Consider the following 16,437-nt stretch of genomic DNA (forward strand, 5'->3'; position numbering starts at 1 on the left):
CCTACTGGAAGGATCAGGCAGGGTCCTCTGAAGTCTTTTGCCTCCTCTCCAGGATGAGGAGTAAGTAAACTTTTCCCAGCATCAGGTCCACCCTGGTATTTATCTACAACAGCAGCCATCAACCTCAGCTAGCATGGCCAATAGTGAGGGATGAGGGGAGCTGTAGTCCAACAAGATATGGAGGGCCACATATTTCCCTATTCCTGGAGTTGGCCATAATGGGCTAGAAGGAGCAGTGATATGTTCTGACTTACGTAAGGTGGTCTCATTAGCTCAATAGCTATTTGGATGGATAAATTCCTCTCGTTATTTTTCTTTGTAGATGCTAGAGTAATCTAAAGAGCTCTTACGTAACTCTTTCAGCCAAAGTGCATATTGATTGCTTGTTCTGAAACATAATCATTGTGAATAATGGAGCCTTCTTAAATGATGATGATTTTTTTTAACTCTGTAAAAGAGGATCTTTCTAAATATATTTCTCTCTTCATACTCCCTGGGTCACCTGTTTTGAGTAAACCTCTTCCTTAACATCATTTTCCTGTATTGGTTTTCTTACAGTTGTCCAGATTTGAACCGTGTGTGTGTGTGTGTGTGTGTGTGTGTGTGTGTGTGTTTTCTTGCAGGTCAGTTACATGGAGATCTACTGTGAGAGAGTCCGTGATCTGCTGAACCCCAAGAACAAGGGGAATCTGCGTGTCCGGGAGCATCCTCTGCTTGGGCCGTACGTGGAAGACCTGTCAAAACTTGCTGTCACTTCTTACACTGATATTGCGGACCTCATGGATGCTGGGAACAAAGCTAGGTAGGTTGGGTCTTATTTCAGGCATGGCACAGGGACATTGGTGTTTCACAACTCACACAGCTGTCAGGTCTTAAAAATATTTGCTAGTACACCAGTGAAAATAATTTCCCTGTCAACTTATGAATATAGCCATTAGGAGTATTGCCTAACAAACATTTTGGCCAGTCAGTCAGACCCTGCATGTGAACCATGAAGTCTTTCATTGATATAGTTTCTCATTTCAACAGAACCTGGAAACTATGGTTAGCAGGTTTAGAACAAAATGGGGTATTAAGCCAGTTTCAAAACATAGTTGAATGTCATGGCTTGTTTCTAACCTGTGAACAATAGTTTCCTGGTTCAGATAGAACATGAAGTGATATTTAATGGAAGACTTCCTAGTTGGTTGGTTGGTTTGCTTGTGCGAAGGCACATGTGGCCAAAGTCTCATCCATATCTTCGCTTGTTAATCCACGATATGATTGTACAAGTGCACACAATTGAATTCTCCTTCCTCCCAATCAAATATTTCTCTTCAACTACTTCTGGCAGTGGTGGGGTATAAGTAATAAATTATTATTATTATTATTATTATTATTATAACATGGTATACTTTCCTAGTTCTGTTTTACAGCTTATAAATTAAAATTGTGGACTAGGTTGGCATAAGAGATTATCCTAGGGCACAATGATGTAGCTGCTTGCTGAAGCTAAGCTGGTGAGGGGGTGGCCAGTGCCTGGGGGGGGGGGGGGGCACTGCATACACTGCCTTGAGCTCCCTCATGGAAGAGCTAATACAAATGAATTCCCCCACTTTTCAGCCAAGGTTAGCTCCAAAAGTGGATTACAGATCAAATAGACAAATACAGAGGATTCAACGGTATTTGTTTGGCTGTCTCTCCTGACTCCTGGCAGTCCAAAACACAGTCTAGAAATGGGTCCTCCAGCTATTGTTAGAATCCAACTGCCAGCAGCTGCAGCAGCCAGCATGGCTTTGGTAACCGATGATGGGAGTTGGCAATCCACCAACCTTTGGAGGTTTGCAGGTTCTCCCATCCCTAACCTAGTCCCAGGTTCAGATGACCTTGTATGATGGTAAAGATGCCAACTTCCCATTGATTCTTCCCATCAATGGTGTTCTTGTTCTTTAATCCCAAGCTTTCCCTTTCTTTCTCTTTTCTGTATTAAAGGACGGTGGCAGCTACCAACATGAATGAAACCAGCAGCCGTTCCCATGCAGTCTTCACTATTGTTTTCACGCAGAAGAAGCATGACCTTGAAACTGATCTTTCCACTGAGAAGGTAGGCTACTCCCGAGTTGGGGATCAGGGGAAATAGCTGGAGTGCAAAGCAAGCTCCTTGCAACTAGATCAGGGACTCCCCTCATAACATGACTTGGGAACTGCTCGCTCTCTTTCCCAAGGGTGGTGAGAAATGTTGGGTGGGTTGCCTTCTGATCTGCTTAGGGTTGTATCCAACTAAGGCCATATTTGCACCATATATTTAACACATTACAGTGGTACCTTGGGTTACAGATGCTTCAGGTTACAGACTCCACTAACCCAGAAATAGTACCTCGGGTTAAGAACTTTACTTCAGGATGAGAACAGAAATTCCGTGGTGGCAGTGCAGCAGGAGGCCCCATTAGCTAAAGTGGTACCTCAGGACCTCCAGAACAAATTAAGTTCTTAACCCAAGCTACCACTGTATTTATTTGAAACACTTTAAACAGTGATGACTTGCCCCAAAGAGTTCTGGAAAGTAGAGTTGTCAGAAGACCCTCATTCCCCTTAGAGGGCTACAATTCCTAGTGGTTTAACAGTCTCTCTTCCTAGGGAACTCTGAGAATTATAGCTCTGGGAGGGGAGTCAGGGTCTCCTAGGAAATCTAGGATACTTTGTGGGAAGCCATGACAGTTTAAAGTCTATCAGAGTGCTTTTAATATATCTTAAGAATTTGGCCTTAGTAGGATACAACACTAAGAAAGAAGATCTCTGTAGCTGTAGCATAAGGAGAGCCTGAGTAAACCCCCCTCCTTCTGCACAGAAGTGCCAGTGTTTCTGCTTGGCAGGGCTTAACTAATTACCGCCTCATTAACTCTCTCTCTTCTTCTCCATCCTCCCGGTTGGCCTAGTTTCCTTTGGAGGTGGCAACAAGCAAGCTGCCTTTTTAAACTGTGGAGGGATTTGCATGTTTAAAAGAGGAGCTTATTCTTCTTGGGGGAAGTCTCTCTCTGGCCTGAATGCTACTTTTGGAGGGGAAAAAACAGGAGAAGCTTTAGCACAGTGCATTGTGCAACTGGGGTACTTATAGAACGTTTCAATTCTAAGAATAAACGTTTATCTCTCTACAATACAATATCTGGGGCTTTTTACTCCAGGGGAAAAATGTGAATAAGGGAGGGCATGATAGAAGTGTCTCATAAAATGAGGCATTGTGTGAAGAGAGTAGATACGGAGAAGTTTTTCTCCCTCTCTCTTACTTCTAGAACTCATGGACATCCAGTGTAGCTGAATGTGCATACAACACATAGTTAAATGATGGAATTTGCTCCCACAAGAGGTAGTGATGGCCACTAATTTGGCTGGCTTCAAAAGAACATCACTACTAGCCACAATGGCTATGTTCTCTGCCTACTGTTGGAGGCAGTATGCCTCTGAATACTAGTTGCTGGGAACTGCAAGCGAAGAGAGTGCTGAGGTCCTGCTTGTAGGCTTCACATTGGGGCAACTGGTTGGGTGCTGTGAGAGCAGGATGCTGGACTAGGTGTGACTTTGGCCTGATTCAGCTGCAAGGCTATTTTTATGTTATCACATTACTTGTTCTCTCACATTAACACTCTGCAAAGTTACAGGAGGACGGTGACCTGCCTGTCATGTTGTTAACTTAACTTCTTTATAAGATGAAGATAATCAAAACTAGCAAGCTGCAATTTTCTGGCCAGGTGGTTTTAATGTAATTCTCCCCACACCCTCAATATAAATTCCATCCCAGATGAATACAAATTCCTCTGGGCAAAACAGTAAACATGGCCAGCATCCTAATGTTGCGTATAGCTGCTGAGGCTGCATGTTTCATTCCCAGTTAAGTATTCTTAATCATTGCTATGCTATGCTTGAGGTTTTTGTTTCAGGCATGAAGTGATGGGATAGTGATCAGAAAAGGAACAGTTAAACTAGGGGTCACGAGATAGGTGGTGTTAGCATGCCACTGACAGCCCTGATTCTGGTGGCACTAGTGCCCTGATATGTAGAGCAGCTTCCTCTTCTATGATGACAGAAGCCCCTTCAAGCTTGCAGAATCCGTGATATATAAAGTTTTGACAGTCATGCTGGCTGTGTCACGTTTGTAAATCTGCCCCTTTGTAAGCAATGGCTAAAATATAGGGGAGGTGTTTGAATATCTGAAAGCTGAACTTATTGGGACTTTATAGCAGGCATCTGGTACTGTGCAGGAGTGTGTTTACCTTGGGCACCTGAATACAGTGGGACCAAGATAAAATTGCTGGCTTTCTCTCTCTTTCCCTGCCTTATTTGACCATGCTTTTCTTCCCAGGTTAGCAAAATTAGCCTCGTGGATCTTGCTGGGAGTGAGAGGGCAGACTCCACTGGTGCCAAAGGGACCCGATTAAAGGTATGAGTTGGCTCTGCTATGTTGTGGGTAGCCAGGGAAGGAATGTAGGTCAGTGTTAAGAGCAGCCACTTTGCATGCAGAACACTCCAGGTTCAATCCCCAGCATCTCCAGTTAAAAAGGATCAGGCAGCAGCAGGTAATGAGAAGGACCCTTCTCAGCCAGAGACTGGAGAGCCACTCCCCGTTACACTACTGCGCTAGACTGGTCAGTGGTCTGACTTGGTAATGAGTACATTCCTGGATGTTGCCATATCGTTTAATGCATTGCCAAGGATCAGCATTCAGCATGCTGCCCTACCCAGTTTGGAGTGAGACCTTAGCCTTTGTTTTTTCAAAACAGCCGGCCAGATGTTTGCTAGCCAATCTTCAGCCCTGGTGGGGGTAGAAAATGAGATAAGAGGACAATTGATACTTTGAATTGGAGTGCCTGTTGCTCATGGGTCCCACCCAGTAGTTGAGGGACTGCATGTTGAGAATCTTGCATTGTAGGGGGTTGGAGTAGATGACCATTGGGGGACCCTTCCAACTTTACAGTTCTGATTCTGTGATTCTATGTGATCCATAGCCCTTTCTATTCCTCCTTTGTGGGTGGGGCTTGCAGAGGTGAAACCAGAGTCCCTGCCACTTTGCTGGAGGAAGGGAAAAATGCAGCCTGCATCTCCAGGAATTTTAGGGCAGTGATGACCTATGCATGATGTATACCTGTTGGTCAGATCCTAGACCAACACAGGTGACCACTAGGTAAAGAGAGTCTGTTCTGAGATGCTGTATCATGCATGGAGTCAGACACAATGTACAAAAGAAGTAGAATTCTTAATGCAATAGGTGTATATATTCTGTAGCAAATAGTGGGGTGGGTGGGGGCAAGTGTCTCATTTTTCCAGACTTCCCTTTTATATCTGGACAGCTTCTAAATCAAATGTTTGTTTTACCTTTCTAGGAGGGAGCAAATATCAACAAGTCTCTCACCACCTTGGGAAAAGTCATTTCAGCCTTAGCAGAAGTGGTAAGTCCGAATTATTTTCACACTCATTTTTTAAAAAAAACCAAAACCATGAGCTTTACAAGCCCACCTGGTTCTAGTAACATGCCAAGACATCAATAAAATAATAACTGCCTCAGGAGGGTGTGGCAGGATATTGTGTGTTAACTGACAGTGTTTTAACAGCTGTTTTAAAAAATAAGGTAAAGGTAAAGGTACCCCTGCCCGTACGGGCCAGTCTTGACAGACTCTAGGGTTGTGCGCCCATCTCACTCAAGAGGCCGGGGGCCAGCGCTGTCCGGAGACACTTCCGGGTCACGTGGCCAGCGTGACAAAGCTGCATCTGGCAAGCCAGAGCCGCACACGGAAACGCCGTTTACCTTCCCGCTAGTAAGCGGTCCCTATTTATCTACTTGCACCCGGGAGTGCTTTCGAACTGCTAGGTTGGCAGGCGCTGGGACCGAACAACGGGAGCGCACCCCGCCGCGGGGATTCGAACTGCCGACCTTTCGATCGGCAAGCCCTAGGCGCTGAGGCTTTTACCCACAGCGCCACCCGTGTCCCTGTTTTAAAAAATACTTAGTGCCCAAGTAGAAATGTTTTTGTTGTAGCTTTCCAAAGCCAGAGGGCTTCAGAAATCTACTATTTGGAAATAGTGATCCTCTACCCCAATTCTCCCCACCTACTAAAGAGCCTCAGACATGCTGATTTTGGGATGATTTGGGTGGGGAACTAACTGGGGCCAGCAGGGCCCCTGATTTGACCCATGAGGCTGCTGTCCCTGAAAAAAACTGCTCACCTGTCCCACTCCTGGCATTATATTGCAAAATTCTAAACTAGAGAGGGCATGGGCTGGGCTGCATCTGTACGTGGCTGGGCTCAGGCTCCCATCATCCCTGACCATTTGCCATGCTGGCTAATGGGAGTTGGAATCCAACAACATCTGAATCTCCAGTGGTTCCTTATTGCTGTTTCAAATGGTCAAAGCCTAGCTCAGAGGTGACTGCTTCTCTTAACACTGAGTATAGTGTTAGCCAGACTTTTAACATGTTGTGTATGTCTGATAATGCCTAGTCCTGGAGCTTCCGACACATGGCAGGGTTCTCCCTTTATGCTCCATCTAAGCTCTTAAATTGACATGGCTGAAGCCCCTCTAGCTCCTGTCCTCCTTCCTAAGGCTTCCTGCCCTACTGTAGCCCCCCTTCATATAGTCAAACTCCATAGTTTCAAGGTTACCACCTGGGGAAAGTGTTTTGAGGTGCTTACTGATGTGGTTCCTTGGAAAAGTAACTGGAAGTGCATCTGTGAATCTGTGGTGCCTGTTTAAACTCCCTCCTCTCCTTGCTCAACAAACATAACCTTATCTTCTTCCTTCTTTCCTTCCTTCAATGCTTCCAAATTTAGGATAACTGCACCAGCAAGGTATGATGATGGAGGAAGGGTAGCTGCTGTCAACTAAAATGTGATATAGCCTGAAGAGCAGGGGTGGAGAAGCCGTAACCTTCCGAGATGCAGCTAGACTCTAGCTCTCATCAGCCTTCCCCACTGATCGTTCTGGCTGGGCTGATGGGAGTTGAAGTCCAGCAACATATGGAGTGTTGCAGGTTCCCCCACTTCTGGTGCTGACTATGTGGGTCTTTAGACCAGAAGGAACTAGGAGCAGGGGTCCACAGGGTTGCACTGGTTCCATGTTTAAGGATGCATTTCTATTGGCTTTAGAATCTCTTTGAAGGGGCCTCAAAATCCATCTAGTCCAGCCCCCTGCCTAGGCAGGAAATTCACTTGCTGTACCATTTACTTGCTTTTATGTTATTTTGTCGGTTTTAGCTTGTATTTTTGTTTTAAGGGATGTTGTTGCCACACTGTACATAGTTTATACCACTTACAGGTGTGGTGTTTTTTTTTTTAAAGAAAACTTAAGTGGTTTAGCAATGATTTGAAATAAATGAAATAAATAATAAACACAGTCACCAAAATGGGTGTTTGGGCTCAACCATATAAGTGACCGTCTCTGAAAAGGAGAAGTCTGATTTATTTTTATTTTTTAAAAATCCTATACTTCCATCTTTCTCTAAGATGGTGTTTGCTGTGGTCTCCCATCCAAGGGATTAGCCAGGTCTACAAATTCTTTGCTTCAGCATTGGGTCCCTCTAGATCACTCTCTGGACCTCAAGGGAAAGGAGTATTGATTCACAAGAGCACAAAGTGGATCCCTGCTCCTGTTGTGACTAACTTGGTTTTCCCTTTCTTTAGCAGTACAAGTAACATGCACTTACTTATTGCTGCTTCTTCTGAAACAAAACTTTAGACCAGGGGAAGTAGTGGTCCTCCAGGTGTTGTTGGGTTCCCATCTCCCACCACTTCTGACCATTGGCCATGTTGGCCAGGCTGATTGGAGATGGAGTGTAGCAACACCTGAAGGACCACAGAACTTCCCACCTCCCTGCTTTCAAAGCTTCTGGTTCCCACCAACCAGGGAGAGCAGAGCTTATGCCCGACTAACTCTTCTTTGCCATTAAAACCTGGGAGTCTGCACTCTTCTCTCTCCCACTGTTGGCTCTCAAATGAGTAAGAAGGGGCATTTGCTGAGCTGCTTGTGTGTTAGGGTGGTTTGCATGCAATAATGCATTGCTGAGGTTGCTGCTTTACATTTGAAGTTTTTGCAATGGAAACATTCAGATGGATGCAATTGAAACTGACTTCTGATTAGGCCTGCTCTTTCCTTTCCCATCTCTGCTGCTTTGCCTAAAAGTCAGATGGCATTTGCTGTGGTCTCCCATCCAAGAGTGACCAGGTCTACAAATGCTTTGCTTCAGCCTTGGGTTCTCCTAGATCATTCCCTTGTAGCCCAAGGGAAGGATTCTTAATTCACAAGAGCACAGCTGCTTTTAAAAAGTGCATGTGGGAAGGAGTTTTTGGGTGTGGGTGTTTCCTGCGTAGCATCTGTTTCAGTCCTGTGCCAAAAGTAGGACTTGAACCCACGTTCAGGAGCACCTCTCACGCTGCACTGTGCCAAAATTTACACAGACTGCTTCATAGCTGTTTCCTTCCTGACAGTGTCTCTGTGTTTTCCTGTGAACACTTCCTAAATCCTTCTAATCTTCAACCAGGTACAAGATTAGTGTGTGTGGGTGGGAGGCAACATAGAATTGGACCTCTCTAGTCTAATTTTGCTAGCTAAGGCTTTCTGACCTCTCTCTGTCCTCAGTAATCTCTCCCCATCCCATCCCCTTCAGTAATTTTAAATGCTCTTCCATCTGTCTGTACCCACTTCATTGGTGGCTGTTATCCTTTCTTAGGTTCCCCCCCCATTCCCAGCGGTATGTAAGCACAAATATAATTCAGCTGATGATTTACTCAAATATAATTCAGCTGATGATGCTTCTTGGCTTGCTGAAAATTAATTTCTAAATAAAACAGAATACCGTTGATCTAATCTTAGTGCCGTACTCCAAATATGTCTGGCTTCAAGCTTGCAGAGTGTTGTGGAAATATCCAGAGTCTCTTTGGATTAACTTCGTAACTTTGGTTTTTACTGAGGTGGTCAACTTATATCTAGGTTGTACCACTTGGGAGTGTAGTTGAGCCCCCGTCCCCCTTTTTTTAGAAAGCAAAAACACATTGCATGTAGAAGCCCAGTGTGTCGATTCGAAGGATTCCAGTCTAACCTTTCTCCCTGAATTTCATGGACTTTTATTTTATTTACCTATTTATTATTTATTTAATTTATATATCACCCTTCATTCGAGGATAAACTATACAACTTACAATGTTGTTTCACATGTTGCTATATTTAGCTTCTTAGTTTTCTATCCTGTCTGCAATTATTTCATCTGCACAGTCGATTTAACTCAGTGGGTGGACAACTTTCTGTTCTCTTGGTAGAGTGGAAGATATTATCTTCAGCAAGTGGCTGGGGGGTGGCATTTGTTGATCAGTCAGGTTCTGTAGTAATGGTGGTTGCTAACACGTGCTTCACTCTTACAGCGTATGTGATTTCAGGCAAAGCCAGAAAATAATAGTACAAGTATGTGTGGAATCAGAGCATGATTTACTCAGAGCAAACCCGTTGAAATGTATGGATTCAAGTTTGCCATGTCAATTCATTTCAATGGGTTCCCAGCATTGGATGCACCCTTCTTTGTGCCGCAACGCAGAAGCATTTTCCGTGTGTGCAAAACAATGGGGAAATGTTTTGTAGTGAGAATTTTTGTTGTGGGGCTTGATGGGGCATATCGGCTGCCAGTTGACCACATCTGTTTCAACTTGAAATGTCCTGGTCACGATCCAAAGACTGGCAGGGGTTGTTCATGCACATGTGCAACTTTCTAGGCTTATGCTTCCATGACAGGAGCCCAACGTACTACAAGACAAGCCACTTTTTGAAATCTCTTTGCTACACAGCAAGGAAGAATGCTGCTTGAAGAATGAGAAATAAAAAATCCCACTGGGTGTGCTAAAGCACTCAGGCAGGATGAAAGTAGTTCATGAGATCCCAGCTCTGAATCCTCTCCTTGCTTTGTCCCCCCCCACCCCCCCCATTTTAAGATGTCTTATAACTTGGGTAAGATGGTATGTAGCATTTTAGCTGCCCACCTTGATGACTGTTAGGAATATATTAAAAACACACACATTAATTTCAGCAGTTGCCTTCTTAGAAGCATTCAACCCTCCCTGTAAAACTCTTCTGCCTAATTGTTTAATGATAGTTTTTAATATCTGTTTAGTCTAACCAATTGACTAAAACATTGTAGCTTTAATTCTAGTATGCACTTGCTTCCTGAAGCTTTTGTTTCATTGTGAGATTATCTTGGCAAAAACATGCCTTCAGATGTTGCTTCTTGAAAGGTTCAGGAAAACGTGTGCACACAACTTTGTGCAGACTTCCTTTTTTGTGTGTGGCAACTGGCTTTTAAATGCTAATGTCCTCTTGCAGAGTAAGAAGAAAAAGAAGACTGATTTTATTCCATACAGGGATTCTGTGCTGACGTGGCTGCTTCGGGAAAACCTAGGTATGTTGACATAGCAGAATCTTTCCCCACCTTTTATTAGTTCCCTGCTAATTAGTAATTAGCTTTCATTGTTTTACACTTGGTATTTTGGGGTGGGGAACCTTTGGCCCACCAGATGTTGCTAGGCTACAACTCCCTGTGTTACCTTTGACAGTTGGCTGTGCTGGCTGGGGTTGATGGGAAGTGGAGTCCAACAAACATCTGGAGGGCCACAGGTTCCATGCAGAGATACAGCAGGGAGCCTCCTTTTTGGATGGTGCTTCTAGTTCCCAAGAGCCTTCAGTCTAGGCATGGGGGTCCTATGCTCTTCCCAGGTGTTACTGAAGTACAATCCCCATCATTCCTCATCATTGGCCATGCTGGCTGGGACGGATGAGAGTTGGAGTCCTGCTTCATGTGGAAAGCCACAGTATCCCCACCTCTGTGGTATTTCCAAGGTTCAATATTGTACACTGTGGCTGCATCTAATGAAGTGGACACTATTCCACGAAAGCTTATGCCGTTATAAATTTATTTCTCTTTGCAATTATACAAGACTTCCTGTTGTATGACCATCACCTTTGATATATATTATTTGGAGGATAAAAAGGAGGTTTCTGGTCTTCATTGTTCTGAGGGGAAAAAGATACCTGAAGGTTAGATTTAGGATTATATCCAATACTAGTCCTACTCGGAGTAGACACACTGAAATTAATGGCTATGTCTAATTTAGGTCCATGAACTTCAGTGGGTCTGCTATTAGTAGAACTAGGTTGGATACAACTCTAAAATATAATTTTCCCACTTATATGTATGCTTTGTATATGCTTTGTATATTGTATATTGATCCTAAATAAAAGCATTTAGGATCTTTAAAAGAGCCAGTTTAATCTCTTGTTGGTTTTTTTGTGTTTTTTGTGTTTTGTTTTTGTGTTTTTTTAGTTTAATCTCTTGTTGACCTTCCAATGCCTTGGCTGTGGAACCTGGATTTGTGACTCAGTCTGTCATTAGTGCTGTTAGCAGTCAACTTTGACTCCTGTTTAATTGGATACCCTTTTTTGCTTCATAGGTGGCAACTCAAGAACAGCCATGGTGGCTGCTCTGAGCCCAGCAGACATAAACTACGATGAAACACTAAGCACTTTAAGGTATTGAACGTGGTGTCAAAATGGTGCTTTCCCATCTAGTTCCCTTGTTTGTAGCATGGAAATGTGAAATGGAGGTTGATTCTGGTCTCTCTTACTCTACTCACCTTAGTTAGTTGTGGTAGTGTAAGGAAATTCAGCAGAATCATATGAAGACTGTTTAAACTCCTTAAAAATTACATGCGGTGAGAGGAAGTGAACCATGAATAGGAAGTTGCCTTATACCAAGTCAGACCATTGGTTCATCTAGTTTAGGATTGTCTACACTGACTGATGGCAGGTCTTTAGGATATCAGGTATGGGACATTCCCAGCCCTACCCAGAGATGCCAGGGATTGAACCTGAGGTCACTGAGCTGCTTCCCTTTCCCAGAGGGGAATAACTATGTCATAGAAAGTGGTATCAGCTAAGGCTCTTGCACATTGCTCAGATTTGACCTTTAGATATGTGGCAGAGTTGTGGTGGTGGTGGTGGTGTGTGTGTGTGTGTGTGTGTTTTAAAATGAACTGACCCTACACCTGTCTTTCCAGATACGCTGATCGGGCAAAGCAGATCAAATGCAATGCTGTTATCAATGAGGATCCCAACGCCAAGCTGGTGCGGGAGTTGAAGGAGGAAGTGACACGGCTCAAGGACCTCCTCCGTGCTCAAGGGCTCGGAGACATTATTGACAGTAAGTGGATTATACAGATTCAAGCTCCGGGCCTTGCTGTGGGAGATAACCCTCTTACTCAGCTTCGGAGCTGGGGGTGGCAGACTGGGAAATCCAGGCACTTTGGTGGATTCGAAAGACTGAGGAGCACAGCAGGGGAAGAATGGAACCAAGTTCATGGATTTGGCAATCCCACAATCTCAACTTCATCAGCAGCATTTGCTTCAAACTCGAATTCTGTGTGGAGCCTTTCCAGGCTAGCAGCGATGCCAACAGTTTTGCCGAGTGGTGTTCTGTATAGTCTTCCATCTTTCTGGGAAGTTTATACATATTTTCCTACCCGTTAACGGTGAATGCGGGGGCTCCCAGCAAATGGGTCCCACTGCAGGAAGTGAGCTAAAGCTGGGCCAACTGCAGTCATTTCTTCCATCGACCCCCCTCACTTGCCTTCCAGCTCTCCGTCCCAACAGTATCTTCAGGCTGTCAGTTTCCACTCCGACTGCCTTCCATTTCAGGGCCCCTGCCAAAGCAAATGAATTCAGATTCCATTTTCTTTGCCCTAAGTTTTGGCTGAGAGGTTGGAGCAGCTAAGCTCTTATGGCTACGTATGGATGATTTTGGCACAGAACAAGCAACCTGGTTTTCAAACCCCTTTATTGGATATCTGATTCCTCACTGCCTACCCACAGAGCACAGTAATGTAAAAAACAAAACAAAAAACTCCAACAAAGTAGGAACATAAGAAGAGCTCTGCTGGATCAGGTCAAAGTTCATATTCTGTTCTTACGATGGCCTAGCCTCTGGAAGGCTTGCAAACATGACCTGAGTGCAACAGTGCTTTCCTCACTTGGGATTCCCAGCAGCTGGAATTCAGAGGCACTGAAAGCACACAGCCACAACAGCTAGCAGCAACTTATCCAGTAGATGGTGTATGCAAGCGAAGCAACTCTTGTCTCTTGCTTAGAGAGACAAACGGCTGCAGAGGATTGGGTTTCTGGGAATGCCTTTTCCATTGTTACATGGTGAAAATATTAAAAACACCCCCCACCCCCAAGGAACAATCTTCCAAGAGCTTTTTATCCACCTCACAACATAGTGAGGTTGGCATTCCCCACGTCCTGGCCACAATGAAAATAACCATTTATTTATTTGTTTACTTATTTGTTCAATTTGTATACTACACCATCGTATGAATACATCGGGTGGTGTGCAAATGACAAAAAAAATGAAAACAATAGAAAATAAATCAAGCAGATCAATATAAGCAAACATAGGTCTATATCCAACCAAGTCCCACAGGCAGTAGTCCCATTGAAATTAATTGACCTTAGTCATGTCTGCTAATTTCAGTGAATCTACTGAGGAAGGGGCTGTACTAGCCTATGTGGTGGGGAGCAATTCATGATCTGGGGTGGAACCACCCTCCCAACACTCCCATCAGTGTTGAGAGAGTGGTTCCATCCCAGAACATGAATCGCTCCTGCTTAGCATGATCTTGTTGTTTCTTTTCACTGCTCAGAGGTTGCCATGACATTCAGCAATGGGATTTGGCAACCACACAAAGCACCAGGAATGTAAGAATTTGGTCTCTGTTTGGCTAAGGATGACTGTTTTTACAATGTGGGTGGCAGGGCATTTGTAAAAAATGTCTACTTATTTCTCCCGAGGGGTTGAGGGGGGAGGAAGGAAACTTTTAAAATAAGAGATCAGTGTATTTGTGAATCCATTTGAAGTAACTCTGACTTTAAGAATTGATGTTGAGCTTTGGCCTTTTGGGCTGTGGGTGCTTATTTGTCTGCCAAGAGACATTCTGACTTAATCACGCTTAATGAGGCCACAATCTGTATGCATTGCATGCCTTTGCCTTGAAAAGAATGGATGAAAGAAGAAAAGGCTGTGAAACAAACAGCATTAGATTTTTTGAGATTCCCCCCCCCTCCCTGATTGTGACAAAACTAGATAGATTATTTGTGTTGTATTTGAGAATCTGATATTTTCTTTGTATCCAGTGCCTGGGCTTTGCTTCCCTTTCCTGTGTCAACTATTAATCCTAGATATTTTACCCTTCTTGTATCTTCCCTTCTAAACTTCCTTCCTCCAGTTGATGCATTGGACGATTTCTCTGGAAGTGGAGGCAAATGTGTGTACTGTGGAATTAGTAACCTTTCTAACCCTTTTTGGCTTTTACTGGGCCAGCTTTCAAGCAAGCTTTACATGCTGTTCCTTGCAGGGAAATCCCAGGCAGAACCTTTTAAAAACCAACATTAGCAGCATGGAACCCAATCTCTTTCTGTGGAACCTGGCCCCTTGCCAACCACTTCAATTTTTCAGGCTGCTTTTGGGCAGAGCGCAAACTCAAAGCTTGTATTTTAAGGAGTGATAACAGCGTGGCACTAGAGTGGGTTTGAATTAACAGGATTTGAGACCATAACTTTGATAAAAGTATGCAATTTATGGCAACAAATGAAGAAAGATGGTGGCATTTTGTTTTGGTTTTTGAAAAAAGAAAACATGAACAGATACTGAATTTTTTAAATTTCATTTTAAACTGTAAGTGCACTGCCAGCTGAAGAGGGCTGGAATTGGCACTTTTCAGTTTATTATCACTCAGGACCGCCCCCCCCCAAGTGTTCCTCTTTCCCCTCCACTCCTCTCCCATCCCAATCCCCATGAAAAGATATTTCTCACATTTAAAAATAGAACCATACCCAATGATAATGAGGTAACTGGATATATAACGAATATGATTCATTAAGGCAGCACTTCTTTCCTTACTGTCGTATATCTCTTAGGGAAAGAAAACCTTTCCTTGTTTTATAACTTTCAAATATATGTGGGAATTTGAATTGGATTTTCCTGGAAACGCAAGGGCAAACATTAAGATGCCATCTTAATCTCAGATAGAGGGCTATATCCAGTGCCAAACGTATTCAGATGACTGAAGTTAGGCATATCTGTTGATTTAAGTAGGCCTAGTCCTGAGTTGGATTCAAACCACCATGCAAAAGGCCTCTGCGTTTACAAGATGCAATTGAGGTGACTTGAGTTGATTCCACCAGTGTGATGGGTTTTAAAAATTCCCTTAGGGAATGGGGAGCACTGGTGGCTTAGCCCAAATAGTATTTCTTTATTTAGGGTTGTATTATTATTATTATTATTAGTATTATTAGTATTATTTGCTTATTACATTTTTATACCACCCTTCATTCGAAGATTACAGGGTGATTTACAATATAAGCCCAACTATGTTATACTCAGAGTTGACCCACTGAATTTAGCAAACCTAAGTTAGTTGTGTCCATGAACTTCAGGGGTCTGTTCTGAGTAGAACTAACATTGGATATAATCAGTGCTATTTTTCTAGAAAAAGAGGTGCTGGAACTCAAGAACGCCTCCCTTGTTCTCTTACAATGGCAATGGAGCCCACCTGAGATGTGCTGGAACTAAGTTCCCGCAAGTTCTGGCTGAAAAAAGCCGTGGTTATAATACTAATTAATCAATTACTAGCAGCCTTGCACCCAACACTACTATGGAATTCTAAGAAACAAAGAACAGCACAATGCAGTACTGTCTGATATCTGCCTAATATCTTCATTCAAAAGGGCATTCAATTGTGTCCAAACGTAGACACAACCATGATCTCATCATCATGCAAAATCATCATGCAAAAATTGGCTATGATATCTTAAGATGTGCCCAGACACATAGAGAACAGCTAGACGGACAGACAAAGTGCCCCCCCCCAAATAGACTACTATTAGAGGGGTTTTTTTTACCCACCCTTCAACAGAGGTCCCAGGACAGGTTACAGCAATATAATATATAGTCTGAGATCCAGCACTGAGGGTCTTATGGTGGTTTCCACACTGCGAGAAGTGAAGCTACAGGGAACCAGACAGAGGGCCTTATCAGTAGTGGCGCCCTCCCAGTGGAATGCCCTCCCATCAGATGTTAAGGAGATGAGTAATTATATAACATTTAGGAAACATTTGATGGCAGCCCTGTATAGCAACGCTTTTTAAGGTTTAATGTTTTATTTTTATATGTGCTGGAAACCACCCAGCGTGGCTGGGGCAACCCAGTTAGATGTGTGGGATACAAATAAATTATTATTATTGATGTCATTTTAAACAATTGACAATCAGAAGACTAGGGTGTTGTGTTTGTGTTTGTACACATACTTACACATACAAGCACACACACACACACTCACAAACACACATATGTATCAGATACTCTAGTCTTGAGTTGCA

General features: G+C 43.5%; 1 protein-coding gene across 14 annotated transcripts in view; it reads left to right on the plus strand.

Annotated features, from left to right (window-relative positions):
* KIF1B (kinesin family member 1B) overlaps nucleotides 1-16,437 on the plus strand; it is a 132,736-nt gene that overhangs the window by 49,635 nt on the left and 66,664 nt on the right. For 5 of the 14 annotated variants that reach the window (XM_028740688.2, XM_028740690.2, XM_028740693.2 and 2 more), the window contains exons 6-14: nucleotides 624-802; nucleotides 1,972-2,083; nucleotides 4,337-4,414; nucleotides 5,355-5,420; nucleotides 6,801-6,818; nucleotides 10,333-10,408; nucleotides 11,457-11,535; nucleotides 12,063-12,205; nucleotides 14,286-14,324. In XM_028740688.2, the coding sequence (XP_028596521.1) occupies nucleotides 624-802; nucleotides 1,972-2,083; nucleotides 4,337-4,414; nucleotides 5,355-5,420; nucleotides 6,801-6,818; nucleotides 10,333-10,408; nucleotides 11,457-11,535; nucleotides 12,063-12,205; nucleotides 14,286-14,324 (790 nt within the window). The remainder of the gene's footprint in view (nucleotides 1-623; nucleotides 803-1,971; nucleotides 2,084-4,336; nucleotides 4,415-5,354; nucleotides 5,421-6,800; nucleotides 6,819-10,332; nucleotides 10,409-11,456; nucleotides 11,536-12,062; nucleotides 12,206-14,285; nucleotides 14,325-16,437) is intronic. The other 9 variants (XM_028740691.2, XM_028740692.2, XM_028740696.2 and 6 more) reach the window with 3 other exon arrangements.

Source organism: Podarcis muralis, chromosome 7 (assembly GCF_964188315.1).
Source record: "Podarcis muralis chromosome 7, rPodMur119.hap1.1, whole genome shotgun sequence".
Lineage (NCBI taxonomy): Eukaryota > Metazoa > Chordata > Lepidosauria > Squamata > Lacertidae > Podarcis > Podarcis muralis.